The sequence below is a fragment of the Gracilinanus agilis genome, chromosome 2 (genome assembly GCF_016433145.1).
Source record: "Gracilinanus agilis isolate LMUSP501 chromosome 2, AgileGrace, whole genome shotgun sequence".
Classification (NCBI taxonomy): Eukaryota; Metazoa; Chordata; class Mammalia; order Didelphimorphia; family Didelphidae; genus Gracilinanus; species Gracilinanus agilis.
Window position 1 is genome coordinate 133,504,848 of NC_058131.1, and position 27,524 is coordinate 133,532,371.

The 27,524-nt window shown below is 37.0% G+C and overlaps 1 protein-coding gene across 1 annotated transcript in view; it reads left to right on the plus strand.

Annotated features, from left to right (window-relative positions):
• Positions 1-26,592, plus strand: part of ISM1 (isthmin 1) — a 103,688-nt gene extending 77,096 nt beyond the window's left edge. The window contains exons 4-6 of the mRNA XM_044663407.1: positions 7,488-7,631; positions 19,940-20,029; positions 24,853-26,592. Of these exons, the coding sequence (XP_044519342.1) occupies positions 7,488-7,631; positions 19,940-20,029; positions 24,853-25,370 (752 nt within the window). The 3' untranslated portion in view covers positions 25,371-26,592. The remainder of the gene's footprint in view (positions 1-7,487; positions 7,632-19,939; positions 20,030-24,852) is intronic.
• Positions 26,593-27,524: the final 932 nt, after the last annotated feature.

Consider the following 27,524-nt stretch of genomic DNA (forward strand, 5'->3'; position numbering starts at 1 on the left):
CTTCCCAGCTGTGTGACCCTGGGCAAGTCACTTGACCCCCATTGCCCACCCTTACCTGTCTTCTACCTATGAGACAATACACCAAAGTACAAGGGTTTAAAAAACAAAACAAAACAAAACAAAAAAAGAATAACTTTTAGGGGGCAGCTGGGTAGCTCAGTGGATTGAGAGTCAGGCCTGGAGACAGGAGTTCCTAGGTTCAAAGCCGGCCTCAGACACTTCCCAGCTGTGTGACCCTGGGCAAGTCACTTGACCCCCATTGCCCACCCTTACCACTCTTCCACCTGGGAGCCAATACACAGAACTTAAGGGTTTAAAAAATTAAAAAAAAAAAGTAGAATGGGAAACCATTTACTATAACCTTCTCATTTATAGAGATGAGGAAACTGAGTTCCAAAGAAGTTAAGTAATTTTCCCACAGTCACAGAGGTAATAATAAATAACAAATCTATCATAAATCACACTCAGATCCTCTGACACCAAACCCAATATTCTTTCTGTTGTATCAAGTTATCTCTTATCATAAATTCTACTATTATTACTGTATTTCCCATTATCATAGTATCGCCATATCAACTAATCAGTGGTGCTATAAATGTTTATGCCAGACACCAACGTATTTCTCCTGAAAAGGTCCTTAAATGTGATCTAGTCAAAATAACCTCCAAGAACTTAAAGCACAGTTCCAAAGGCAAAGAGAAAAAAAGAAGAAGAAAATCATCTAGCTCAGAAGTTTTAATAGCTGTGCAGTGTTGAATTTATCAGGAACTGTGGCATTAATCATGGTTTCAGTACCTTTCTACAAGGTACCTTAGAGAGACAAAGAAGGGTTCCACTGTTACTAATAAATGTTTAAAGTGTGGTTAACATTCTACAAAGCAGACATAGTTACCTGACATAATCATTATAAGATGTATTGAATAGCATTTGGCACTGTACAACATGAAATCACATAATTTTAGGGTTGAAAGGGATCTCAGGGTCCATCTAATTCAATTCAAATCTCAAAAAGAAGTTCTCCTATAACATACCTGGCAAGCAGTCAGTCATTTCCAGTCTTCTTGGAAGACTTCCAATGAGAAGGAACTCATCCACCTCTCTAGGAAACTTATTCCACTTTTGGAAAGACCTAATTGTTAGGAAGTTTTTTCCTGACATCCAGCTAAATTTGCCTCATTGAGACTTCCACCCACTGCTCCTGTTTTTGTCCCTGCAGGCAAACTGAATAAATCTAAACCCTCTTCCACATAACAGCACTGGAAATACTTGAAGAAAGCCATCATGTCATTTCAAGTCTTCTCTGGGATAAGCATTCCTAGTCCATTCAACCTATCTTCATATGGCAAGAACTAAAAGGACCTTTACCATTCTGTTTGCTTTCCTCTGGATACTCTGGTTTATCAACGTAACTCATAAATTGTGGTATCCAGAAACAGATGTTTGACCAGGGCAAAGTGTGATGGGCCTGTCTCCTCTTTATTCTTTTTTTAATATTTTATTCTCCCCCCCCCAATTACATATAAAGATAATTTTTAAAATTCATTTTTTAAAATTTTTATTTATTTTTTAAAATATTTTTCCATGTTTACATGATTCATTTTCTTTCCCTCCCCCCCTCCCAGAGCTGACAAGCAATTCCATTGGCTTGTACAAATGTTTAACATTTATTTTTTAAGAAATTTTAGTCCCAAATTTTCTCCCTTCCATTCCTCAGCCCTCCCTAAGACTATAAGTCCTCCTTACCCTTAAAAGCTGTGACTTTCGAAATGAAGACTAAGACTATAATAGTTTTGGGGGGATTTCTGCATCACACTGCTTATACTGAACTTGAAGTCCACTAAAGCACTCAGAGATTTTTTAGATACTGTTATCTAGCCATGCCTTATATGTGTAATATAGTGCAGGGTGACAGTTATTTTAAACCAAAGTGTTTGATTTTATTTTATCACCATTTGAATTTCATCTCAGAATGATCCCAATGCTCTTGCTTATGAAAATTTTTTCAGACACTGACTGTTTAGCTTGCATGCTGGCCATTCCTATCAGCTATGTGTCATCTACAAATTTGGTAAACATTTCATCTTTACCTTTAGCCAAATGATTGAAGTAGTAAACAGCCCAGCATAAATCTCTCAGTGGCAATCCATTGGAGGTTTCTTGTTGAATTGACATTCAATCATTCATGACTCCTCTTTGAATCTAGCCCTTCAACCAGATCCAGATCCATTAATTGTATTTATCATCTAGTCCACATGTTTCCATCTTTTCCATAAGAATAGCATAAAAACTCTCGCCAATATTTTGGTAAAACCTTGGTAAACTGTAAATATAGCATTCCATAGTTTAATAACCCTAAAACCACTAAAAGAAATAAGGTTTTCCTGACATGGCCTAGTCCTGACAAAGCTCATACTAGCTAGCTTTTTCTAACTGCTAATTCCTTTTCTAGATGTCTATTACCCGTTTCTTTGATGATGAATCAAAGTTATATTCATTGGGCTTTAGTTTACTGACTCTTCTCCCATGCTTTTGAAAATTGGGGCTCTGATCAACACAGTGACCCATTTACAGTTCCAAAGGACTCATACTACCCACTTAGAGATAGAAAACTGATGAACTCAGTGCAGTTGAAAGTATATTGTTTTTTCTCTTTCTTTCTTTTTCTTGTTTTTCTCTTATAATTGAATACAACTAATTTAGGATAAAAGAAAATAGAGATATTTTTCCTTTTTCCATCTTACTAGTACAGCTTCCATTCTCCATGGCCTTCAAAGTTATCAATGAGTGATTCAGTGATTGCACTTGGCAGTTCTTTTAGTAGACGGTAACATAATTCACCTGACTTGGGTGATCTAAATTTATCCTAGGCAGCTAAATGTTCTCTTACCATAAATCTCCTTCCTTACTTGTCCTGAGTATCAGCTACCTGTTAACTATTGTTGTACTATCATTTCCAGGGTAAAGGTTATTCTCCTTCACAGAGAAAAGAGAACTAAAATAATAATTACGCAGCCCTGCCTTCTCTTTGTTGTCAGCTAAAATCATCCCATCCACCCCCATGCATATCCTCTTTGTTTAGTCTTTCTCTTTTCCCCAATATAATAAAAACAAAACAAAACCCCATCTTCCATTTTTCTTTTGTTTGCCAGATTCAGCTCCCTCTAAATTTACTATTCCTGACACTAATTTTATAAGTCCATGATAAATTTTTATATTCATTTTCTGTTAACTACTCTTGCTTCCTCATTCTGTACTTACTTTTTTTAAAAACCCAAACTGACTGTTGAGATCCACATCCATTTACTTTAGTCCCGTCAGACAACTCTTAAACACAAAATTTTAGAGAACTTGAGTGGCAATCTAGTCCAACTCATACACAAAAATAAATTCCCACTAAAACATACCTGGCAAGTGGTTATCCATCCTCTCCCCAGGGACTCTCACTTTTCTTTCTCGTCAAAACTGTTTCCTTTGTTGTCTTCAGAATTTCATTCCTGAGTTTCATTTCCCTCCTGGGATCATTTGCAGAATTTTTAGTCTTTATGGTTCAACCTTCCTTTGAACTCTATAAAATCTTCTCCCCCTCAGATTTAGGGAGCATGTCAGATAACACCTGGCTTTTTCCTTCTCTATCAGAAACTTGCAGAAGACATGCATATCCTCCCAAGGTTTCTATCATTTCCACTCCTGTAACTCATTTTCCTCTGTTAGTAAGAAGCATATAACTTTCACAACTATTATCGTAATCATCCTAATAATAGAAGCTCCCATTTTGATGGTATTTGAAGGTTCATAAAGAGTTTTATATATAACATCTCATTCAATTTTCATAAAAATTCTGTGATTTGGGATCTAAAAATATTAAAATCTCCATTATACAGATGAAACTCGAGATTAAGTGGTAGAAAGGTCTTTGGATTCCAAGTCTAGTACCCATAGAATAACAGAACATCTGAGTCCCTTCTAAGGGACTATAAAGATAATTGATAACATTTTACTTGTGAGAAAACTAAGAATCTCAGAAGAGTTAACAACTTGTCCAAGGTCATTGTGTTAATAAGTGGGAGACCCAAGTCTCTTGAATGACAGTGGACTTTCCACTATATCAAACTGCTTTTCCTTCTGGGTAGATTCTTCCCTATCAGGTGAAATAAGAGTCAAGTGACTTTAGGTGTCCCAGCACCTAGACCAAAACCATCTCTTAAAAGTCTGATAACTGAAGCACCCTAAAATACAATGGATATTTTTTAAATCTCCAAAAAGCATTTTTAAAACAAAAGTCACATCCCATTCTAAAGTGGCCAGTTTTTCTTCCTTTACTATGTTCTTTGATTTTTACTAAATGAGACAACTGTTAGTCTTTGAAAAGTAGAAAGCACTATGTAAGTGAAAAATCATCCTTTGTCATTTGCCCATTTTAAGTAAAGATCTATGCTAGCCAAGAGAACAAAGCAGGTCTCATTTTATAGAGGGAGACAATACTCTAAAGTCAAGCTGCCCTTCTAACTTTTCCCACATTCAGAAATTCCCATTCTGTCTTACAAAATCATTAGACAAGTGTGATCTCTAAGAAAAAGATATTTCCCTTGACATTCATATATAAGGGTAGGCTGCAGGAGGCCTTCAGGGTGGTCAGCTATCAACACTATTCTGTTCCTCAGGAAGTTGTTACATTACTGATCATTGGTAAAATGACTCTGCATATAACTACATAAATGTTCTATGCTTAATTTTATGGAAAACAATATAAAGATATTTTGAAAAGGAACTACATTAATGAGTGTTTAAAATGAGGGCAAGGAGAAAGCTATTTACCAGATGATAAATAGCTCTCTAGTCTTCTACTCTTCAAGGAGAAGAGAAATTTGAGGTTTTTATAATTTTATGATCTAGCCAAACTAGACTTAATAGCTAAATTCATAAGGAATAATAAATGAAGAACAAATAATATTTTGAAAAAAATGATTTATAATTTAGAGCTAAAAACTTAATCATAAAGGCAGCTAGAGGACACAGTAGAGAGAACTCTGTAGTCAGAAAGATCTTTGTTTAAATCTGGTCTCACACACTTACTAGCTGCATGACCCTGGGCAAGTCACTTAACTAGTATCTGCCTCAGTTTCCTTACCTGTAAAATGGGGATGATAATAATAGCACCTTCTTCCCAGCGTTGTTATCAAGATCAAAAGAGATAATATTTGTAAAGTGCTTAGCAGAGTACCTGGGGCATGGTAGGCACTGTATAAATGCTTATTCTATTTCTTGAGGGGATTAAGAAACAAATTTATTTCAGGATAATGGAGAAAAAAAAGGCATAACTTAACTTTCTTCTCATTGACCAAATTGCCAAGAATGTTTGAACATTGAGTATTAAATGTCCCTGCCATCCTGATGGAATACACTTGAAATTCTTGTAATTTCCACAGGTTTTCCAAAACAGGAGTCCCAAGCCTGGCACCTATTACACAACCGATACGTAGCCACTTCCAATTTTTATGGATTTTAAACATTCTAGGTATAACTTAGATTTAATATGCTTCTCCCCTTAAAATATCTGTTTGAGTATATTTGTCTTTGAGTAGTATGTGTGTGTGTGCGCAAATGGGCATATGGTGCATTCTCCTTAGATATTCTGCCTGACTCCCTGACAGGGAGACTACCAATATTAATACCCCAGGGACACTTCTGATATTTGTGGTAGGGTTCTGTTAGTTAAGAAGTTAAGGAAGAAGAATTGGGTTGAAATCTTGGCTCTGTTATTTATTGCCTATGTGACTTTAGTTGTTGTTCAGTCATTATTCAGTTGTGATCACATTTGGGGTTTTCTTGGCAAAGATAGTAGAGTTGTTTAACATTTCCTTCTCCAGCTGACTTTACAGATAAAGAAACTGAGGCCAACAAGGTGAAATATCTTTCCCAGGATCACATAGCTAGTAAGTGTCTAAGGCCAAATTTGAACTCAGAAAGGTGAGTCTTACTGACTCCAGGCCTGGCACTCTTGACGTTGGATAAGTCATTTAATCTCTCTGAATGAGATGATCTCCAAGATCCTTTCTACTTCTAAAACCTGTGATCTGAAAGGTAAAACAAATCACTCACTAACCACAATTCACATTTCTATAGCACAGCATTACCTTGCAATGCCTCTAGAAAGAAAAAGCATTATTAGCCTCATTTTATAGATGAGGAAACAGACTCAGAAGGGCCTCATAGAATGTGGAGAGATCAAAAGTTAAGAACACTTCATCCTCACAGGTTAAATGACGTGACCAGAGTCATATAACCAGCAAGTGTCAGGGTCAGGGATCAGTTTGCTCATGTCATTAATTAGCTTTGGTTGCTTCCTTAACTTTGCTCCTGAAAATGTGTGGTCCTCTACTTTTATTTTTTCTCTAATAAGTAAGTAAAAGAGAGTAAATTAGTAAATGCAGGCATACAGAAATACAAGAGACAGAAGAAGGGAGGCCAAAATAGCACGATGTAGCAAGAAGATGTTTAAATACTTGGATGAGTTATGTGATTAGAAAACTTAATTCTACATAACAGAAAATAATAATTTGGAAAAATTCCTTTTGTTGAGGAGGTGGAGAAAGAGAAAGCTTCAGATGAGTGTAGAGGTGGGCAGCTCATGAGAAGATTGTTTACCTCGCATGCATGGACTGAGAGCAAGACATAGCCATAAACTGTCTCTTCACCTTGCTTAATGATAAAGATTCTCAGCTGCCAAGGATAAAAATGAGAGAATTACTTTTTCGAAATAGTACTGCCCTTAGGAACATTGGAAGGCTACAAGGTTGGCACCCCGCCTAAATCTCAGGTAGGAACATGTGGGTTCCATTCTTGCTCAGTCTATGTAATATCAACCCCAACTATTTGTTAGCTTTGAATACATATATTATCCATTCATCAAGGCTTACAAACATCTCTATGTACAAAGATCACCTTTTCAAATGAGCAGAGACCTTGAACCTCAAAGCTAGAAGGAAATTAGGATGAAATCATGAAGATGTGTGGCATAGCAGAAAACTCTCTGGTGGAAGAGTCCTGGGCCTCTGGTCTTGGCTCTTCCATTTTCTGTGTGACTTTATAAATTGTTTAACCAGTCAGAACTTCAGTTTCTTAATCTTGAGAGAGAGAGAGAGAGAGAGAGAGAGAGAGAGAGAGAGAGAGAGAGAGAGAGAGAAAGAATGAGAGAGAGAGAGACTGATGTTGTCTACGGTTATTTCTATCACCAAAGTCCTATGATCCTGTGCTTTGAGAATATGACAATTTTAGTGAAAACTGAAATGCCAGATACTGTATTTTTGGCTCCAGCTGATCCAGTGGCATTTCAACTGTGGCTTTTGGTAAGTATGAAATTAGAAAGCAAGCATTCTTCTGGCTAGTTCAAATCTGTGTTCAAGGCCAGTTATATAAGCATGTGTGCCTGAGGTGTGTCAGAGTGTGTACATCTAGCCTCAGAGGCCATCTCCTTTCATCTCATTCAGATTACATTGATGGTGAAGGAGACTGGAGCCCATGGTCTGTCTGCAGTGTAACCTGTGGAAGTGGCAATCAGAAGCGAACCAGGTCATGTGGCTATGCCTGCACAGCCACAGAGTCCCGAACATGTGACCGTCCAAACTGCCCAGGTTTGTTGAGGAATGGGACCCAGGGGTGTGCTGGAGACTGTACAGGCTCATCAGAGCTGGTTGTTAAATTTTTAGTGTGAGCATTTACACTTCAGGAATCTGGAAACACTGATAAATAAGTCTTCTGAGAAGCAAATGTGAGAAAGATTTCCATATTCCAGGCATGAACAACAATTTGTGAAAACTCACAGAGGCAATACTTCCTAGCTGCAAGACCCTAGGCAAGTCCCTTAACCCTAAGTGCCCAGCCCTTACCACTCTTCTGCCTTGGAACCAATAGTTAAGATGGAAGGTGAGAGTTTAAAAGTGAAAAAAAGAAAATGTACAGAGGTAAAGGGTAGAGAATCTAATTCAGGGAATATGTAGCTGGTCTGTAAAAGCATATGGAGAAAACCAAGTGTAAGAAGTCCAGAAAGGACTAGGTGCCCTTTAAGCTATCTTTAAGTGCCCAATAGAAGACTTCATATTTGATCAAAGAGGTACTGTTTTATGAAAGGGAGAAGTAATACTTCCCTATCCTTTAGGAAAAAATCACTATGGAAAATGCATTTTACTGATTGTAGAGCTGAGGCTAGGAGGCCACTTAGGAGGCTATTGAAGTTTTCTAGGAGAGAGAAGATGAGGGCCCAAATCAAAGGCAAGGGAATGAAGAGAAGAAGATGTAGAAAGGAAATATTGTGAAGGTAGAAAACAGAAGATTGAACAAAAGATTAGATGTAAAGATGTATAAGATGAATGTGAGTGAGGATTCCAGTGAAACTGAATTTGTGAGCTTGGGTGACTGGGAACACCGGGCAACTAGGTGTTGTAATGGGTAGAATGATGGACCTGGAATCAGGAAGACTGAATTCGAATTTGACCTCATACACTTACTAGCTGTGTGACCCTGGGAAAGCTTCTGTTTAAAAAAGAAAGAGAGAGAGATGATGATGATGATGATGATGATGATGATGATGATGATGATGATGATGATGATGATGATGATGATGATATCACTTAATTCCCAGGGTTGTGAGGATCAATAAAATAATAACTAATTGTAAAGTGTTCAGCATCTACCTAAGCATATAATAATGCTAAATAAATGTTTGCTGTTGTTAAGATGTTGGTGCCCTACAGTAATAGCAATATTAAAAGGATGATCAACTGTCAAAGACTTAGCTACTCTGATCACACAATGATCCAAGACCATTCCAGAGAACCCATAATGGAAAATGTTATATATCTAGAGAGAGAGAACAAATGAACTCTGAGTGCAGATTGAAGCTTACATTTTAAAAACTTTATTTTTATTGATTTTGTGTACATGTTTTCTTTTGTAATATGGCTAATATGGTACTATGTTTTGTATTACTTCACATGTATGATCAATACCATATTACTTGCCTTCTCAAGGGGTGTGAGAGGTACAAAAGGAGAAAAAGAATTTCAAACTTGAACTTCAAAAAATAAATGTTAAAATATTTATATGTAACTGGGAAACATTTAATGAAATAAAAATGTATTTAAATCATGTAAAAAAAGATGGTGGTATCCTCCATAGTTCAGAAGAGAAGAGGACTTGAGGGGGGAAAGTAATGGCTTTAGTTTCAAACATGCTAAATGTTAGATGTCAATGGAACCTCTAATTCAAGGTATTTAAATGGCACTTGGTAGTGCAGGTCTAGAGGAGCAGGTAAAGAAAAGAGTTAAGAGGAGCAACTGGAATGCTGAGTATAGACAGCTTTTCCAAAGAGTTTGGCTGAGGAAAGGAGAAATTAATAGCAAGGATGGAGACAGCTCTGGCAAACTTCTAGAGAAGATAGGAGGGGAAAGAGTTAAGGGTGCAGAGAAGGAACACCTCTTTATCAAGGATCCAAGTGAAAGAAGAAATGGTGGGGGATGATGGACAAGGAGTTAGGAGAGGAGGAAGAAGGGCTGGTTCAATGAGGTGGGCAAGGGGGCCTTAAATGCCAGTCTGTGGAATTTATATTCTATCCTCAATAGTGGGGAGGTTCTGGACACTTTTGGTCAGGGAAATTACCCAATGATTGGGCTCATGCCTTAGATTATTGGGGGAATTATATGGAGGATAGACTGAAAGGAAAGGGACTGGAACCTGAAAGAATGATTTATTTATTTATTTGTTTGTTTTTCGGCTAATAACTTTATTTTTCTTCCTCTCCCATATCTTCTAACATTCACACATGAACACTGAAAATCCCTGTAACAAATATTCAGAGTCAAGTGTAACAAATTCCCACATCAGCCATGTCAAAAAATATGTCTCTCTCCACTCCCAGATGTGAAAACTGATTTGATATGAAGGAAAAGGGAAAGGAAACAATCAGGGGCAACTCCAAGTTTATGAATCTTAGTAACGGGAAGGATAATGGGACCCTTGACAGAGAGAGAGAAGTTTATGGAAGGTATAGATTTAAGGGAAAAGATAATGAGTTTCATTTTGTACATGTTGAATTTGAGATGCTGACATGATAACCAGGAAGAGTCATCCAGCATACAATTGGCAATTAATGAGTAGAATTCAGGCGAAAGATTAGGGCTGCATATAGAGATTAGGAATCTCTGGCCAAGAGATGGACACACTCATGTTTAAAAGATATTAAACCTAAAAAGGTAGGTTTTGCATCTATTGTGCATAAGAGGGAAGCAGTTGAAGACCACATTACATGTGAACTTTAAAATAGAAATTGAACATAACCACACATCTGTCCCTTATTACCTATATAACCTTGGGAAGGTTGCCTCATGCCTCCAGGCCTGTTTCATCATCAATAAAATGAAAGCATTGAAGTAGTTGGTTTCAAAGATCTTTTTAAAATATAAATTTGTTAGATCCTGATCTTGGCCTTTACTTCACTTATTTTTGAGAATATTGAACTATAAAATTATGGTCAAATGCATTGTCTGTTACAAGATGTTTTGCTGCCACCCATAGAGAAATACAAATTTTAAACTAAACTCTTAACACAGTCTATATATGATGCCCAGCTGTCACACAAACATTTAAATACAGCACATTCGCTTAAAGATGCAACTGATACCCTGACAGAAGCAATTGAGTTTTCACTAATTTTTCATGATAAAATCCGAGAATGACTAGAAACCCTCTTTGTAAAATGTAAAGCCTTAGGTAAATATAAGGTCATATTATTACTGGTTCCCTGTAGAGAGCTACATGAATCTTCAAGATTCATCCCTATATACCAATCATGGAGGCAAATAAACTTACAAGCTAAAGCAACTTCTTGTTTAATTTTTGTTATTGCTTTAGCATTTAATTTTTTAAACATAAAACTGAATTGCTAAGCTACTGAATTTATATATTCAGGGAATACTATAGAATTGCAAACTTATTTTGTATGATCATCCTCGGGTCCCTTCATCACCAACTAACATTTCTGAATAAACTGTCGCCATGTGCTTCCTAGAAAAGTCTGAATTCCAAATGGGTAAAAATGGAAAGAGACAAAATCTCAGGGAAAGAAAATAATTCACTATAAGTTTCCTTTTTTCCTGCACACAGAAGTCTTATTCATAAATGTGAGGATTGTGACTTTGAATGAAAGGATAGAGGTGAAGGAGAAATAAAAAAGATTTGACAGTATCAAATGCATATATTGAAAAAAGGTGTGTGTGTTTGCATGTGTCAGAGTGTCTATATGTGCATATATGCAGGTAATATATGCAAGGGTGTATGTATGTATGTATGCACATGTGTTTATGGGACATGAGGGGAGGAGTAGCCCTCCTACTGGAGGGAAAAACTTAGAAGCCAATGAAAATGCTTTGCTTCCTTGTCTAGTTTTTGCCATCTTTTCAACCCATTCACCACTCCCCTTAATAATGTTGATGCTTTTAAGGGTCTCCAGAAGAACTACAAACCCTGACACCACTGTATAGGTTATTTTTCCATTTGTCTTCATTGTTTTCCCCAGAAACATTCAGAAATGGGAAAAATGTTTAAGTGTCCATAAAGATATATATCCCTTTCTAAGGGTAAGATGCCATCTTTGGAAGTTCCTTCCAATCACGTGACTTCATGATTTCTTTTCAGATTAGACTAATTTTCATAGCATCCAAACCTGCTCTCTGTTTTCCTAACCATGCAAAGTTTACAGACACCATAATTAAACTACAAAGCAATTAGCATGTCTAATAAATAGGCTTTCATCTTATAGTATTTCACAACTAGAAAATAGACTTTAAGTGAGTACATACTTCCTTCCAGATCAGATCCACAATAAATATTTATATATTGCATATAGTAACAACAATTACTAGCATTTATATAACATTTTAATATTTGCAAAGCATTTTATATATGTTGTTTCATTTGATCAGCTAGAGCAGCCAGGTCTCTGTCACACTGCTAGTATTAACTGAACAGAAACGTGCACAGGGTATAGTACATAGAGTCAGAAAGAGCTACGTTTGAATCTTGCCTCAGATACTAGTTTTATTAACCTCTCTGAATCTCAGTTTTCCCACCTGTAAAATGAAGGAGTTGAATTCAATAACTTAACAAGTTCTTTTCTGGCTCTGACTATGATTTTTTTAAAGTTCCTAATCATAATGATAATGAAATTATAGATCCCTAAACCAGATTTCTAAATATCACTGGTTCTGTCCTACTATCCAAAGAAATATCTTGCCAATTACTTTGAACAAAAATAAAGTAAGCAATGATTTCTCTCTTCTTCCCTCCCCCAAAATCTATTTTGTCCTCAGAAATTGGTAATTAATCTAAGGTTTCAGCTAATAATAATTTAGGATGTTATTATCTACTCTTGCCCAGGGATAGTCACTATTTTAATAAAGGAATTCTCATGCTGAGTGAATATTTTGGAGAGGAAAGGAACATGCCCTGTGTTCCCTGAATGATAGACCACAAGCAGTTACCTTATTCTATTGATAGTTCTAGAATCATAGAATTTAAACCTAGACAAAACCTGAAAGTTCAACTTTCTCATTTTTTCAGGTAAGAAAACTAAAGCTAAAAGTGATTATGTGACTTACCCAAGGTCACACAAGAAGGCAATGTCAGAGTCAAGGCTGGAACCCCAAACCCCTGATTCTCAGTCTTGGGGGAGGCCTACGGGTATGGGTATAGAGAGAAGGGACAATATTCTAATTTTTTAATATACAAGAAAGCTACAGTGTAGCCCAATAACAATTATAGTTAAAAACAGACCTGACTTCTTAAAAGTAAAATCAATCACATCAAAAAAAATTATTCTGCTTTAATTAGGGTTATTGTTTTTGACTAAGGGAGTGGCTTTCTCTTCCTTACCAGCTCCAAGGAACTAGATGATAGATTCATTTATCCTGTGATGAGAATGCCCATTCCCATTTGGTTTATTCAAGCTTTTTCTTTCCATGCTTTCATTAAGGATTTAGTGGAAATGGTGTCTTTTCCAAATTCTCATCTTTTCTCATATCCACATTGTCCATTCTGATACTAACCAGCTCCTAGCTTCTCTGTCTTGGGGCTTTCTGCTTATCCCCAAAGTGCCTTCGATTTCCATTTGGTATAACTATTCCATAGTGTCAGAATTGGAAAAATTCATAGAAACTAATCAATACAGGGTTGAAGCCAAGATGGTAGAGAAGCAGAAGGAATGAAGTGAGCTCTCCCCAATACAACTTCTTAAAACAGATCTTGAAAATGCACCAAATTGAATCATGATAGGAAAATTTTAAAAAATTTAATTTTTATTAATTTTATTATTTTTAAAAAATTTTAAATTTTAATTTAATTAAATTTTTTTGCTTTTATTAAAAATTAAATTTTAATTTTAAAAAATTTGAAAATTAAAAGTCACGACTGGTCATTTTTCCAACCCAGATGAGCACAGGGAGACAGGCACTGGGAAATAGGGTCTGGCTAGGAACATGGAGATATGGAGCTAAGTGGTACAGTAGATAGAGCACCAAAATTAGAGTTGAGAAGACTTAAGTTCAAATATGGCATCAGACATTTACTAATTATTTGACCCTGGGTAAGTCACTTAATGCTCTTTGCCTCAGTTTCCTCATCTGTAAAATGAGTTAGAGAAGGAAATGGCAGATGACTCTACTATCTTGGCCAAAAAAAACTCCAAATAGGGTCACAAAGGGTCACATGACTGAAATGACTGAACAAAAGAAGTAGAAGCTGTGTACTAGGACAAATGGTGGCCCCACACCCTTGCCAGGGCACCCCCAGACTCATAAAAGACATGTTGATGAGAACAGGTACAAATCGGCAGCTTTATCGCTCAGTACCCAGTTCTAGATCACAGGCCCAGGGAAGACAGAGGGTAAGCAAGCATTCATGGGTAAGGAATGGCCAGAAGCCTTAGGCTGTGTTTTGAATTAGGAACAAGTTCAGAAGCAAATAGTACTTGTGTGATTATGATATCAGTCACTGAGCAGGATCTCAATTCTAATGTTTATTCCAGTCTAAAACCTATGGATGAGTAACTAGAGCAGGACTTCCAAACTAAAGGGAAACCTCTTCTGTTATCCTGAACTAATAAAGCTTTTTCAGCTGTCTTATCATAACTGAATACAGCAGCAATCTTTGACCTCTAAAGGAGGCAAGCCCATGGGCCTGTTGATCAGATCCAATTATAGGTCAGAATTTGCAGAACTCAGATCAGGCAGACAGCAACCTAACTTTGTCCTGGATCAGATCACTTTGGGAGTACCAAGAACTAAACTCTTCATGAGATCTTGGAAAAAGACAATATTCTACACTGTGAAGAAATGAATGATAAAGCCAGCTTCCAGACATGTACAGAGCCTGGCTATAGCATAAAGTCCAAATTAGGCAGTAGGCTTCAGGAATAAACAAACAAAAAAACAAATCCCACCATAAAAAGCTATTGTGGTAAAAGGAACACTCACTACATAAATCTACAAAGTCATGCAAGGAACCAGAAGGAATGAATTCGAGTACAGGGGAGGCACAGCCAGAATCCTCTATAATTCAGTTACCATTATAAAGGAGAGAAATATGATATTCCAGAACACAAAAGACCTAGGCTTACAATCAAGAATAATTTGCCCAGCAAAAGAAAGTATAATCCTACAAGGGAGAATTGGATCTTTAAAGAAATAGAGGACTTCCAAGCACTGATGATGAAAAATCAAGTTATATAGAAATCTTGAAATTCAAACACAAGAGTCAAGAGAAACATAAAATGGTAAACACAAATGAGCAATAATAAAGGATTAAAACAAGGAAAAAATGCTTGCATTCTAATATGGAGAGATGATACACATGTACTCTCTGAATCTTATTATAATGGGGGAGGATAAAAAGAGAGTCTAATTATACTGAAGGCCTAGGAGAGGCTCTATGGTGATAAGGTAAAAAGAAGAATGGAAAAGTAGGAAAAGAGGAATATATTGGGGAAGGGGGAGGAAGGAAAGTAGAAGAGGGTTAGAGAAAATTATCTCACATAATCAGTATGTGCAGGGGACAGTTAGATCGCTTAGTAGACAGAGAACCCCACCTAGAGTCAGGAAGACACATCTTCGTGAGTTAGGGCTTCAGACACTTATTAGCTATGTGGCCTTGGGCAAGTCACTTAACCATGTTTCCCTCAGTTCCTCATTTGAAAAGTAAGCTGGAGAAGGCAATGGCAAATCACTCTGGTATCTGCCAGGAAAACTCTATGAAGAATAGAGATAGATGTCTATACAGAGGAGGAATGTATAGGGCAGTGATGGTGAACCTTTTAGAGAAGGGCCCTGCCCCCACCCACCACATACTGGGTATAACCTGTCCCCACCCCTTACCCTACACAAGGGAGGGAGGAAGTGCTCCCATTGGGTTGCTGGGCAGAAGGGCCAGTCATGTGAGAAATGTCCTCAGGTATGGTAGGGAGGACAAGGGGAGCAGCTCTCTATGAGTCCCTCTGCTTTTCTAGGAACAAACTCTGGTGGGAAGGGGTGGCCACATGCCCACAGAAAGTGCTCTGTGTGCCGTCTTTGGCATCTGTGCCATAGGCTTGCCATCACTGGTACAGGAAGAATGACTGACAACCCTCATTCTTATCTGAACTGATCAAAGAAGTCAAGAATACACACATACACATACACACACACACACCCTGAATAGAGAAATACCTTTAACTTAGCAGGGAAATAGGAAGGAAAATAAGATAATTAAGGGAGAAGGTAGAATCAGGGAAGACTTAATCCTAAACAAAACAAACTCTAAGGATTACAAAAATATTTCTAACTCTTTTTGTAGTAGGAAAGAATAGGAAACTGAAAGAATGCCCATCAATTAAAGAATGGCTATACAAGTTATGGTATATAAATGTAAGTGTATATTATTATGCTCTAGGTCCAATGGAAAAAAAAACATATCTTATAGTCTAAGATATGGATTTTTTTTTCTATTGGTTTTGTTGAATTTCCACCCCCATTTTTTTCTTGGACTTTCCTTTTTATGATAATATGGAAGAAGGACCAAGAGCAGAACCTGATATGGCAAGCAGAAAGCTCACTGAAAAATATGAATATCTTTAACTCATTATGAAAATAAACCCTTATCAGTGTGCTACAGAGAAGATTTTGAAACAGGAATTAGGTCACATGAAAATCAGACAGTGCACCTCAAAGAAATTTATTACACTCTTTTGCTCCTTTTTTAAAATATTTTGTTTTCCCAGTTACATGTCATCATAATTTCCAGTGTCTGTTTTCTGAACTTATAAGATCTAAATTATCTCTCCCTCCCTTCCCTTTCCCCTCCCAGAGATAGTATGCAATTTGATCTGGGTTTTATATATATATATATATATATATATATGTGTATATATGTGTGTGTATGTGTGTGTCTGTATGTATTATCATGCAAAACATACTTCTATATTGGTCATTTTTGTAAGAGAATACTTGCATAAAATCAAAACACAAAAATAAAAACACAAATAAATAAAGTAGGAAATAGTATGTTTTGATCAGCATTCCAACTCCAACAGTTCTTTCTTTGGAGATGGATAGCGTTCTTTGTTATAAAGTACTTCAGATTTGCCCTGGATCATTGTATTATGAAGAATAGCTAAGTCTTTCATAGTTGATCATCATACATATTGCTGTTAATGTGTACAATGTTCTTCTGTTTCTGCTTATTTCACTCTGCATTGATTCTTGTGGGTCTTTCCAGGTTTTTATCCTGCTCACTATTTCTTATAGCACAATAGTATTCCATCACCGTCATATACCACAATTTGTTCAGCCATTCTCCAATTGATGGACATCCCCTCATTTTCTAATTCTTTGCCACCACAAAAAGAGCTGATATAAATATTTTTGCATAAGTAGGTCCTTTCCTGTTTTCTTTTATCTCTTTGGGATACAAATGTAGTAGTGGCATTACGGGATCAAAGGGTATGCACAGTTTTATAACCCTTTGGGCATAGTTCCAGTTTGCCCACTAGAATGGTCAGATCAGTTCACAACACCACAAACAATGCATTACTGTCCCTTTTTGCCCCTTTTCTAAACCCTCTACATTATGACTTCAATTGCATGGGATTTAGAGACACAGGGCCCAAATGAAATTGTTTTCATCAAAAGTTACCAATAATCTCTTGCTTGCCAAATAGAATAGTGTTTTCTCAACCCTCATCCTTCTTGACCTTTGCAGACTTTGACACTGTCGATTGCCTCTTCTCCTGGATACTCTCTCCTCTGGGTTTTTATGGCATTGTTCTCTCCTAGTTACACTCCTGCTGAGTACTCCTCAGTTTCCTTTGCTGGTTCTTCTTCCTCATCACCCCCACTAATTGTGGATATGCCCCCAAGGCATATTTGCCTGTGTTGGTCTATATATGTATAAATATAAATATATTTTATTTTATATTATATATTAAACATTATTCTATTTGTTATATATTATATTTTCATATATGTTATTATAATTACATAATAAATATTAAAAATATAAATGAAATATATATTATCTTACCTGGTAACCTTATCATTTCCCATGTATTCAATTATCTCTATGCAGACTGTTCTCAGATCTATACCTCTCTTCTGAACTTTGGTCTTGTATTACTAATTGCCTGTTGAGATATATTAAACTGGATGTCTCATATACATCTCAAACTCAACATGTTCAAAATATAATTCATATTTCCCCAAAAAACTTTCATCTGTTCCCTATTATTGTTAAGTGTACCACCATCCTCCCAGTCACCCAAGCTCACAAACAAGTTTTTTATCTTCTATTCCTCACTTACACCCACCCCGCATACCCAATTTACTGTCAGATCTCATCATTCTGTCTTCATATTATCTCTCTTACATATCTCCTTCACTCCACTCAGATAGTATCACATCTGGACTATTATAATAACCTCATAATAGGTTTCTCTGCTTTAAGTTTCTCTGATCCATCTTTCACATAGCTGTTAGTGATTTTTCTAAAGTGTAGGTCTAATTGTTCCATTTTCCTCATCAATAAATCCCAATGGCTCACTATTACCTCCAGGTAGAAAATCCTGACATTTAGACCTTCACCACTTGGCCCTTTTCCTGCCTTTCTAGTCTTCATATGCTTTAAATCCCTTTAATATATTTATGATCCAATCATCCTTGCCTTCTTGCTAACTTTCACACATGAAACTCCATGCTTTTTCTCTGTCTTCCATGCCTGGAATGTTCTCCCTTCTGGTTTCCTTGACTTCTTTTGAGACTCAACTCAAAACCTACCATCTTCAAGAGGCCTTTCCTGATCTTTTCTCTTTCTTTCTATTCTGACACCCCCAAGATCTTCCCTTTGAGATTATCTGCCATTTATGCTATATATGTGTATGTGTATGTGTTTGTAGATATATATTATATGTCTTCTAAATATTGTATTTTTATAGTTATTTGTTTGAATGTTGTTTCTTCCTTTAAATTATGAGCTCCATGAGGGCAAAGGACCATATCTTTACCTTTCTTGTATCCAGAGTGCCAATTAATATATGTTTATCAATGATGAATTTTTTTCATATTTTTGTGGGATTGTTTATTTGTAGGAGAACTTGACGAATTGATTGCAGAAAACTAGACTTATTCCATTTGTCTCCAGAGAGCAGAACTAGGATTATGAATCAATTAATTATAAATATTTATTAAGTTCTTAGTTTATGCTAGGCACTGTGCTCATTGCTGAGAAAACAAGGACAAAAAACGAAAAAATCCCTACTCATAAGGAGCTTGCATTCCAATGGGGAGAGACATGTTTATATATAAATACACATCATCAATATAAAGTTAATAAAAATAAATATTTACCAAATCATTAAGGCAGTCTGAACGAAAGGGTACTAGTAGGTGGGGGTTGTGAGACAGGAATCAAGAAAGCTTTCATGCAGCAGATGGTGCTTGAGCCCTATTTAAAAGGAATAGTAGGGGAGCAGGTAGGTGCCTTTGTGGATTGAGAGTTAGATTCTAAGATTCGCTTAGCCCAGTCATTCAAGCCATAGCAGAAGTAAGTAGGATCATGTGCAAGGAACAAGACAGATGCTGGTAAACATGGAAAAGACAAATACAGGATTTTGCAGGCAAAAGGATGTTTTGCAGCCTGGAATATTTTAAATAATTTTAAAGCTATATTAATCTTCAGAACAGAAAGAAGAAACTTGCCCCAAACCTTGGTAGTTCTTCTGGAACCCTTATTGATATTCTTTTGGTACCTCCAAAGTAAGGGTAATGATGGCCTGGCAGAAAGAGACTACATTTCTCCCTTTTTGTTTGAAAAAAGCAATCTGGCCCTACATCCATCATTTACTAACTGTGTAACTTTGAGCTATAATTTTAACTAAATGAAACCCCTATTTCTCTTTCAAAATGGCAGTATCTGCCATGCCACCCACATCTTTACTCCATCCCCAGAGTGGTGGTATAAGAAATTATTATATAAATGTAAGGCGCAATGATCTTTTTCTTGACACGTAAGTATATACCTACTTTCTAGCATTTATTACCCTAAGAAAAGCTGTCTCTCTCTTCCAGGTACCATCTTGTTCTGGGCTCCAAACTCCAGAAAAACTAACAAATGGAAATTCCCTGGGGACTGGTTTAGAGTTATTTGAGTTATGTTGCAATTTATCCTACAAACTATACCCCAGGTTTTAGTATATTTTATGTTCTATCTGCTTTTAACTTTTCTTTCTGAACACAAATTTGTGCCAATAAAGTGGTGAAAAGCACAAAAAGATCTTTGTTTAGATTTTTGGGGTTTTTTATTTCTAAAAAAGCTTTCTGTCTTTTTCATATAACTGGAAAAAATATGAGCTTCTGTCTATGTTTAGGAATTGAAGACACCTTTAGGACAGCTGCCACAGAAGTAAGCCTGCTTGCAGGAAGTGAAGAGTTTAATGCCACCAAACTCTTTGAAGTTGGTAAGTTGCTGTAAGATTTTTATCCCAATATTGATTTAGCTTTTTTCTTCTTTTTGCCTTTGCAAAGCCATCTTTGGATTCATCTTAAAGTCTTATTTTTCTTTCCCTGAGCCCAGTTTTCCCAGAACATTATTTCCTCTCCACACACTTTCCCAGCAGGATTCAGGCTTGAGCCAGAAAGTATTGGCTTCTTATTCCAGGCCATGTCCATGGTAGGTGAGGTGAGGCAGGACATAAAGGTAGGGAGAGTCCCAAGTCTGGGTCAGGGTGCCACCAGATTTTGCTGCTCTACCTCTGCAACACTTTTCCTCCTTCCCCAAACAAGAGAATCTACCAAATCAATAAGGAAATATACCAAAAAAAAGGCACAGGAATTTGTAAGCTCCCAAGTCTCAATTAGCCTTAGTAACTAGTAACAGAAATAGCATGAAATATTCTTTCAGCCATTTATTCCCACATTTTTCTCCCACACATCTTTTTTTTAAACACTTGCCTTCCATCTTGGAATCAATACTGTGTATTGGCTCTAAGGCAAAAGAGTGGTAAGGGCTAGGCAATGGAGGTTAAGTGACTTGCCCAGGGTCACACAGCTGGGAAGTGTCTGAGGCCAGATTTGAACCAAGGACCTCCTGTCTCTAAGCCTGGCTCTCAGTCCACTGAGCTACCCAGCTGCCGCACACACAACATCTTAAAAGAACTAATCATCAGTTATTATGTTGACTAATTTTTTAATTTGAGTTACTTTCTCTGGCTCTAGCTAGAACGCCTCAAATGAGCAACAGCCAAGTAGTAAAAGGTACAAGGAAAAGGCATGTATAAACTAAAACTATAGATATATTAACTAGCTCCTATTTAATTAAGGAGCTATTACATAGTCCATAGGGTGATATGGTTATTATCAGTATATTCCTTATTATAACCTAGATTCATTTTATGTTGTCACTTCAGTCAAGGTTATGGTAGAAGGAAAATTATTTCAATCACAAGGATTCTCCAGACAAGTGAAGGACATAAGTCTTAATACTGTAATTGAAGGGACAGCCATTTAAACTCAATGATGAAGTCTTCATAGATTCTTTGCTCTTATTTGCTGAATAAGTAAATCTCTGACCTACCCACTGGGATCCTTTGACTCTTTCCTGATTTCCTTCTCTCTCTATTTTTTTCTATGGTGGTCTCATGGGTTCAGTGGTTATCTATATAAATTCAGCCCTTCTCTTTCCTGTAATGAAGAGTCTCATACCTTTCTTTCACTTGGACTATACTAATAGCCTCCTAATTGGTCTCCTTGTTCCCAGGCCCCCCACCCCCAATATATTCTCTGCACAGCTTTCAAAATAATCTTTCCAAAGAACAGGTCTGACCATGTCGGAACCTTGCTCAAGAAATTGCAATGGTTCTCTCTTGCCTCTAGGATAAAACATGTACTCTTCAGTATGGCATTTAAATCCCTTTCCAATCTAGTCCCATACTTAGCCTTCCCGACTTATTTTCCATTACTCCCCTTTACATACTATATTTCAGCCAAACCATCTATGTTGTGGTTCCCTCTCCCACTTAGATGACTTTGCCTAGATCCATGACTCAGTTCCACCCTTACTGAGACTGAACATTCTTTCCACATCCAACTCTTAGAATTCTCATTTTCCTCCTAGGGTCATTTCAGGTAACTTTACAGGAAATCTTCCCTGATCTTCACTGGTTGTTAGTGTATCTCTCTACCTTAAAATTATCTTTACTTATGTGTATCAATAGTGTATCACCCAAGAAGACAGAAAGTTTCTTGAGGTCAAGAATTCTATTTTGTTTTCTCTTTGTATCCCCAAATACCTAACATGATGCCTTATGCATATTAAGCATCTAAAAAATGCTGAATTTGAATCACTAATCAGGCTGCAAGTAAAGAACAATGGTCTGAGAATCAGGTACCCTGGCTCTACTCCTTATAACTCTCTCTACCATATTTTCCTCATTCAAATAATGGGGCTAAACTCACACTTTTCACTCCCTGAAGTAGGGAAAACTAATTATCAGAGTATCATAATTCTAGTATTAGAAAGAAACTATTCTTAGAGGCATATCTGAAATATTGTCATGAGCAAGCACTATAAAATTTAGCCTGAAGAAAATATGCTTTCTTATGAGTCTCTAATTCCTTAAATGGATATTTTTCAGAAATAGAATATTGTTTTCCATTTACATTCATCACTTTGCCAGTTGGCAGAAAGCCCCACTCCAAAACATTATACCTTTTCCCATCAGCGTTTTAGTGGTGTCCTTACCAAGTCAGAACTTGATTCTTGCTAGAAAAGACACAAAATCTGTATCTTCACAGATGAGAGTTTCTCAGTGGCCTAAGGAACTTGACTTCTAGGTCCTTTATAGCCCTACATTTATGATCCTTTGAAATTTATGGTCAATAGATAGTTGAGAGAATGTAGCCATTGAATTTGAGAACACAAGAGCATCCTAGTACTTCTTTAGGCCAAAGCAAGTACTCCCAGATGCTTGCATGTGTGTTTTAACTTAGATGGTTTAGATAATAGGGCTATCAATCCCATTAGAGGGATGTTTGTGTGTGTGTGTGTATGTGTGTTTGGGTGTGTATATTAGTTCTATTTTTCTTCCTTTACTTACCCCCTCATTGCAGTCTCCTTCTCTTCCTGATTGGCCTAATTATTTCCCCAGATGATTGATAATTATTTCCTAAACAGTATAATTAGGTGCCAAATGTCATGGACTTGAAGATCCATCAAATGCTACTTGGTGTCTTTTTTTTTCTAGAGAACTATAGATTCAGGACAGGGAAGAGAGAAGACAAATGCATGGATGCCATAGGCATATGCAACTTTTGACTGTCTACATTCCTAAACCAAAAGTATTTTCTCTTCTCCATACAGAATACAATCCTGTTGTTCCAAGTGTTGAGCACTTTGTTGGCAATGGGGCATTCCAGTGTTGTCTCATGCCTTCTTTGGACAATATCCCATAGTGGGAACATTTCTTTTCCTTTACTGGAACCCTAACCCTAACCTAATGCATTAGTACTATTATGGCAAAGTATTTATCTCTCTAAATAACAGGCTTCTTTTTAACCAGGACTCTGAGAAGACACATAAAAGGGTGATTCTGATAAAAAGTATAGGCACCAGAGTAGGACTCTAAGGGCAATACTTTGTGAGAAGAAGAAACTTTTACTACCTTTAAAATCATACAAACTCCATCATGACTAAATGATCTCTGAAGTCCCTATCGGCTCTAAAATTCTATGTTGGGGCAATCTAGTTAACTATATGTCTTTGGATATCTTAATATATTGACCTAGTTTCATCGGAGAAGAAAATCAACACAAACCATGCATGTTCTATGTCTACAATCACAATGTTATGCTTTCAAGAATTTTTCCCTGGGGGAAAAAAGCAGCCCCTCTATTTGGACTTTTCTGCTGGTGTTTGCTTTTGAAGTACAGACCCTCAGTGGAAAATTTTCAGTGGCATTCCAGATGTGTAATTCATAGGATCTATCATCTACTCTGATTACTCAAGTAACTAATTGAATCCATAGGAAGCACATAATTTCAAGCTAGAGGGGACCTTAGAAATCATCTAATCCAGCCCCATTCAGTTTACAGGTGAAGAAACAGACCCGTTTTCCTCCTGACATTCATATTTATGTCAAAGGCGCTAATATTCTCCCCTTCACACTGGCTGTGAGATCTAGATTCATCTTTGATTCCTCTCTGACTCCTTTCTGACCTCCTACAATTGCTTGTCAAATCTTACACTTTTACTTCCATGTCTCTCACATCCTTCTCTTTTTTTCCTCTCCAACTGCCCATATAATTAGTTCATGTTTTTATTTATTCCCTTTCACCAGCTGCTACAAAATAGCCTTTGAGTCAGCTAGAATTTATTCAATGCCAGGCACTGTCCTAAATCTTCTAATTGGTCTTCCTAGCTCTCTGTCCATCCCAATTCATCCTTCATGTGATTGCCAGGTTAGTTTTCCTTATGCAAAGTTCTAATTATGTCACTCCTCAATCAAATTTTAATGCTTCTACATTGCCTGCCAAATAAAATCCATATTCCCTCCCTCCAAGATCTACCTCCAATGTACTTTTCTGCTTTCCATGTTCCAGTCAAATTAGCCTATTTAATATTCCCTCAACATCTGTATATTTCATTCCCTTGAGTTGTAGGACCCTTCGCCCTATCCCATTTCCATTTAGGAAATCCAACCTATTCTTCAAGAGCCATCTCAAAGTGCCATGGACCTTTTATGAAGACTTCCCTGATTAATTTCAATTAGAAGCAAGTCTTCTCTCCTCAGAATCAGAGCTACCACAGCCTTTATTATCTACTTCTTATATTCTACTTTGTAACTCAGTCATGACTATACATATTTGATCTCTGCCATTATCTATATCTTTAAGTGCAGGGATCATATGTATTTGTCTTTTAGTTACAGTGTCATTAAATATTAGCTCCATGTATAAATGAGCCCCAGAAATACTGTGACTTGCCCAAGACAACACAGTTAAGCAAATGAGCATCAGGACTAGAACTCATGTTTCCTGGCTTCTACTTTTCTGTCATTCCATGTTGAGTGCTTGGAGAGCCAATTAAAGCACTGTAATAAAGAGGAATTTCCCAAACATCCTTTGATTTATAGGAGAATTAGAATGACCAGTTACAGGTTTGTTGTTTTGTTTTTATTCTTTATAAGAAGGTTATCCCTGGTCATTCTTGGTTATAAAGTCATCTAACAGCTTGACCGAGATGGTTCTTCATGTGTTCAAATAATTTTCCTCTGACCTTTTTCAGACACTGATAGTTGTGAGAGATGGATGAGCTGCAAGAGTGAATTCTTGAAGAAGTATATGCACAAAGTGGTCAATGACCTTCCCAGCTGCCCTTGCTCCTACCCAACTGAAGTCGCCTACAGCACAGCAGAGATCTTTGATCGTAATAAGAGGAAAGACTTCCGCTGGAAAGATGCAAGTGGGCCAAAGGAGAAGCTGGATATCTATAAGCCTACAGCACGATATTGCATCAGATCCATGCTTTCCTTGGAAAGCACAACCCTGGCAGCACAGCACTGCTGTTATGATGACAATATGCAACTCATTACCAGGGGAAAAGGCGCTGGGACTCCAAACCTGATTAGCATCGAGTTCTCTGCAGAGCTCCATTACAAAGTAGACATTTTGCCCTGGATAATTTGCAAGGGAGACTGGAGCAGGTATAACGAAGCCCGACCTCCAAACAACGGTCAGAAATGTACAGAAAACCCTTCCGATGAAGATTATTTCAAGCAGTTCCAGGAGGCTAGGGAATATTAATAGGGTGGCACTATTCAGCCTGGAGGGGAAGGTAGTAATTATATATACCTTGCACCTATGACACAAATTTTCTGCACTGATCTGCTTGAAATAGGGTTGATCTTCTTCTTTACAGTATATATGTATATTTGTATATAATACATGTGTATTTTCCATAAGTTACGATATGGGTATGCATAGAGGCATGCGACTTTCTATATGAAGTCATACACACCCCTGTATGCATACTAAGGATAATGTATATAGTGATCAAATTATGTGGAAAGGAAAAACATAAGCCAGGAAAATAAGCAAGAATAAATAGTTGGTGGGATAAACTCATGCTTTGACTCAGTATTTCAGAGTACAGGGAGGGAATGGGGGAAGAGAGGTTAAAAGTTTTAAACATTATAGACAGTTTTTATATATAACTTATTTAATATGAATGTGACAAACATAACCTTTTCTCTGGAACTATATTCATAAAAATATTTAGTCGCATCCCTAAGACTAGAGAAAGGAATTATCCTGGGGAAGTAGAAGAGAAAGGGAATGTTAATGACTTAAAAAAACAGAAATGCCAAAAATGAAAAAAGAAAAACAACCTCAAAATAAATATTATTTAGTCCTTAAGCACCTTTTTGAGTTTCAGGCTTCCAAAGGCCCCTTGTTTCAAATTAGTGCTGAGTTTGGCATTTCATGGCAAATCTGGGACCTGGTTTTTGCAGTGCTGTCAAAAGCCTCTGGAGTGTAAGGTCAATATTTGTTTACTTGGATGATTCTAGAAAAAGCCATGAGGGCACCAAAACTTTGACTGCTCATTCATACCTTAGCATGGTATAGAAATCACAGAAATTTTGAACAGTCAGCAGGAAATAGCACTTTTTTTAAAAAGAGAAACAAAATGCATAAAAAACAAAAATCATTTTTCATATCACTTCACCTTTCTCCTCCCTCCACCCTCATATGTTCCCAGTTTGCAATTTGTTAGTAAATGCTGTTGTCTAAAGAAGGGCTTAGGGCTGGGGATCCTAAATTGTTTTTAATGTTTTGAGGAAAAAAACTGCATTATTTTTGTAAAGTATTTATTAAGTTGTTGTGTCTCATGCACCAGACAATTTTGATATGATCTGCTTCTGTAGGATGGGATTTGGTGCAAGTAAAGAGATGATTTGTAGGGAATATTTTATTTGCAAAACTCCAGAAAAAAGAGGATATATAAATAAAATCATCATCATATGTATTGCCTGCATTTTTTTATTTTTATAACATTCTTCAATACCTCTTCAGAGGTGGGCTGGTATAGTGAAAGCAGTGTCAGATGACCCAAAATGGAGTTCTTGTTCTGCCATCTGTCAGATGCATGAAGCCAAGAAAATCATTTCACTTCTGAGTACCTATTTCATATTGGTAAAATGGGGCTAATAATATGTGTATTACCTGCCTCCTGGCTTGTGAAGAAAGTACTGACTGAACCTTAAAACTGTCTCTTCAGAATCCCTTGCTAAAACTCAAAGACATTTTACAGAAGAATTTGATAGGCTAATCAAAGCTGAAAGCAGCAGATTCTTTTGGTTGATATATATGATCATGGGCTTGTAGATTGAGAGCTGGAAGGGACATGAGAATTCATCTAGGCCCAAACTCTTATTTCCAAGGGACTTGCCAGATCATAAGTGGCAGAGCTAGGGTTAGGTTACTCATCTATGTCACACAGATTTGATGTCCGGAAAAAATCCGAAACCAACAATCCAGTGCTCTCCATTATCCGGCATTGTTGATGCCCTTCCGTTTCCTCCTCTCTGTTGTGGTTCTTCCTTCCCCAAATCCTATGGCCTTTTGTTCTTTCCTGCCTCCCCTTAGGAAGGGAGTATATCAATATCTGCTATTTTAGTGTGAATTTAATTCACTGTGCTACCTCATACAAAGGTGTCTCCATTTGGGGCTTCTCTACAAATATGGAATGTGTCTGTTTCACAGATAAAGAGATCTTGGACACCAGTAATTCTTGGACAAGTGATAAAACTTCTTGTCATCCTTAAATTGGGTTTTGGAGATTAGGACTAATGGAAAAATGGGTTGTACACTGAGTTAGATTACCACTCCCACAACTTTGCCCTGATTACACACACACACACACACACACACACACACACACACACACACACACACACA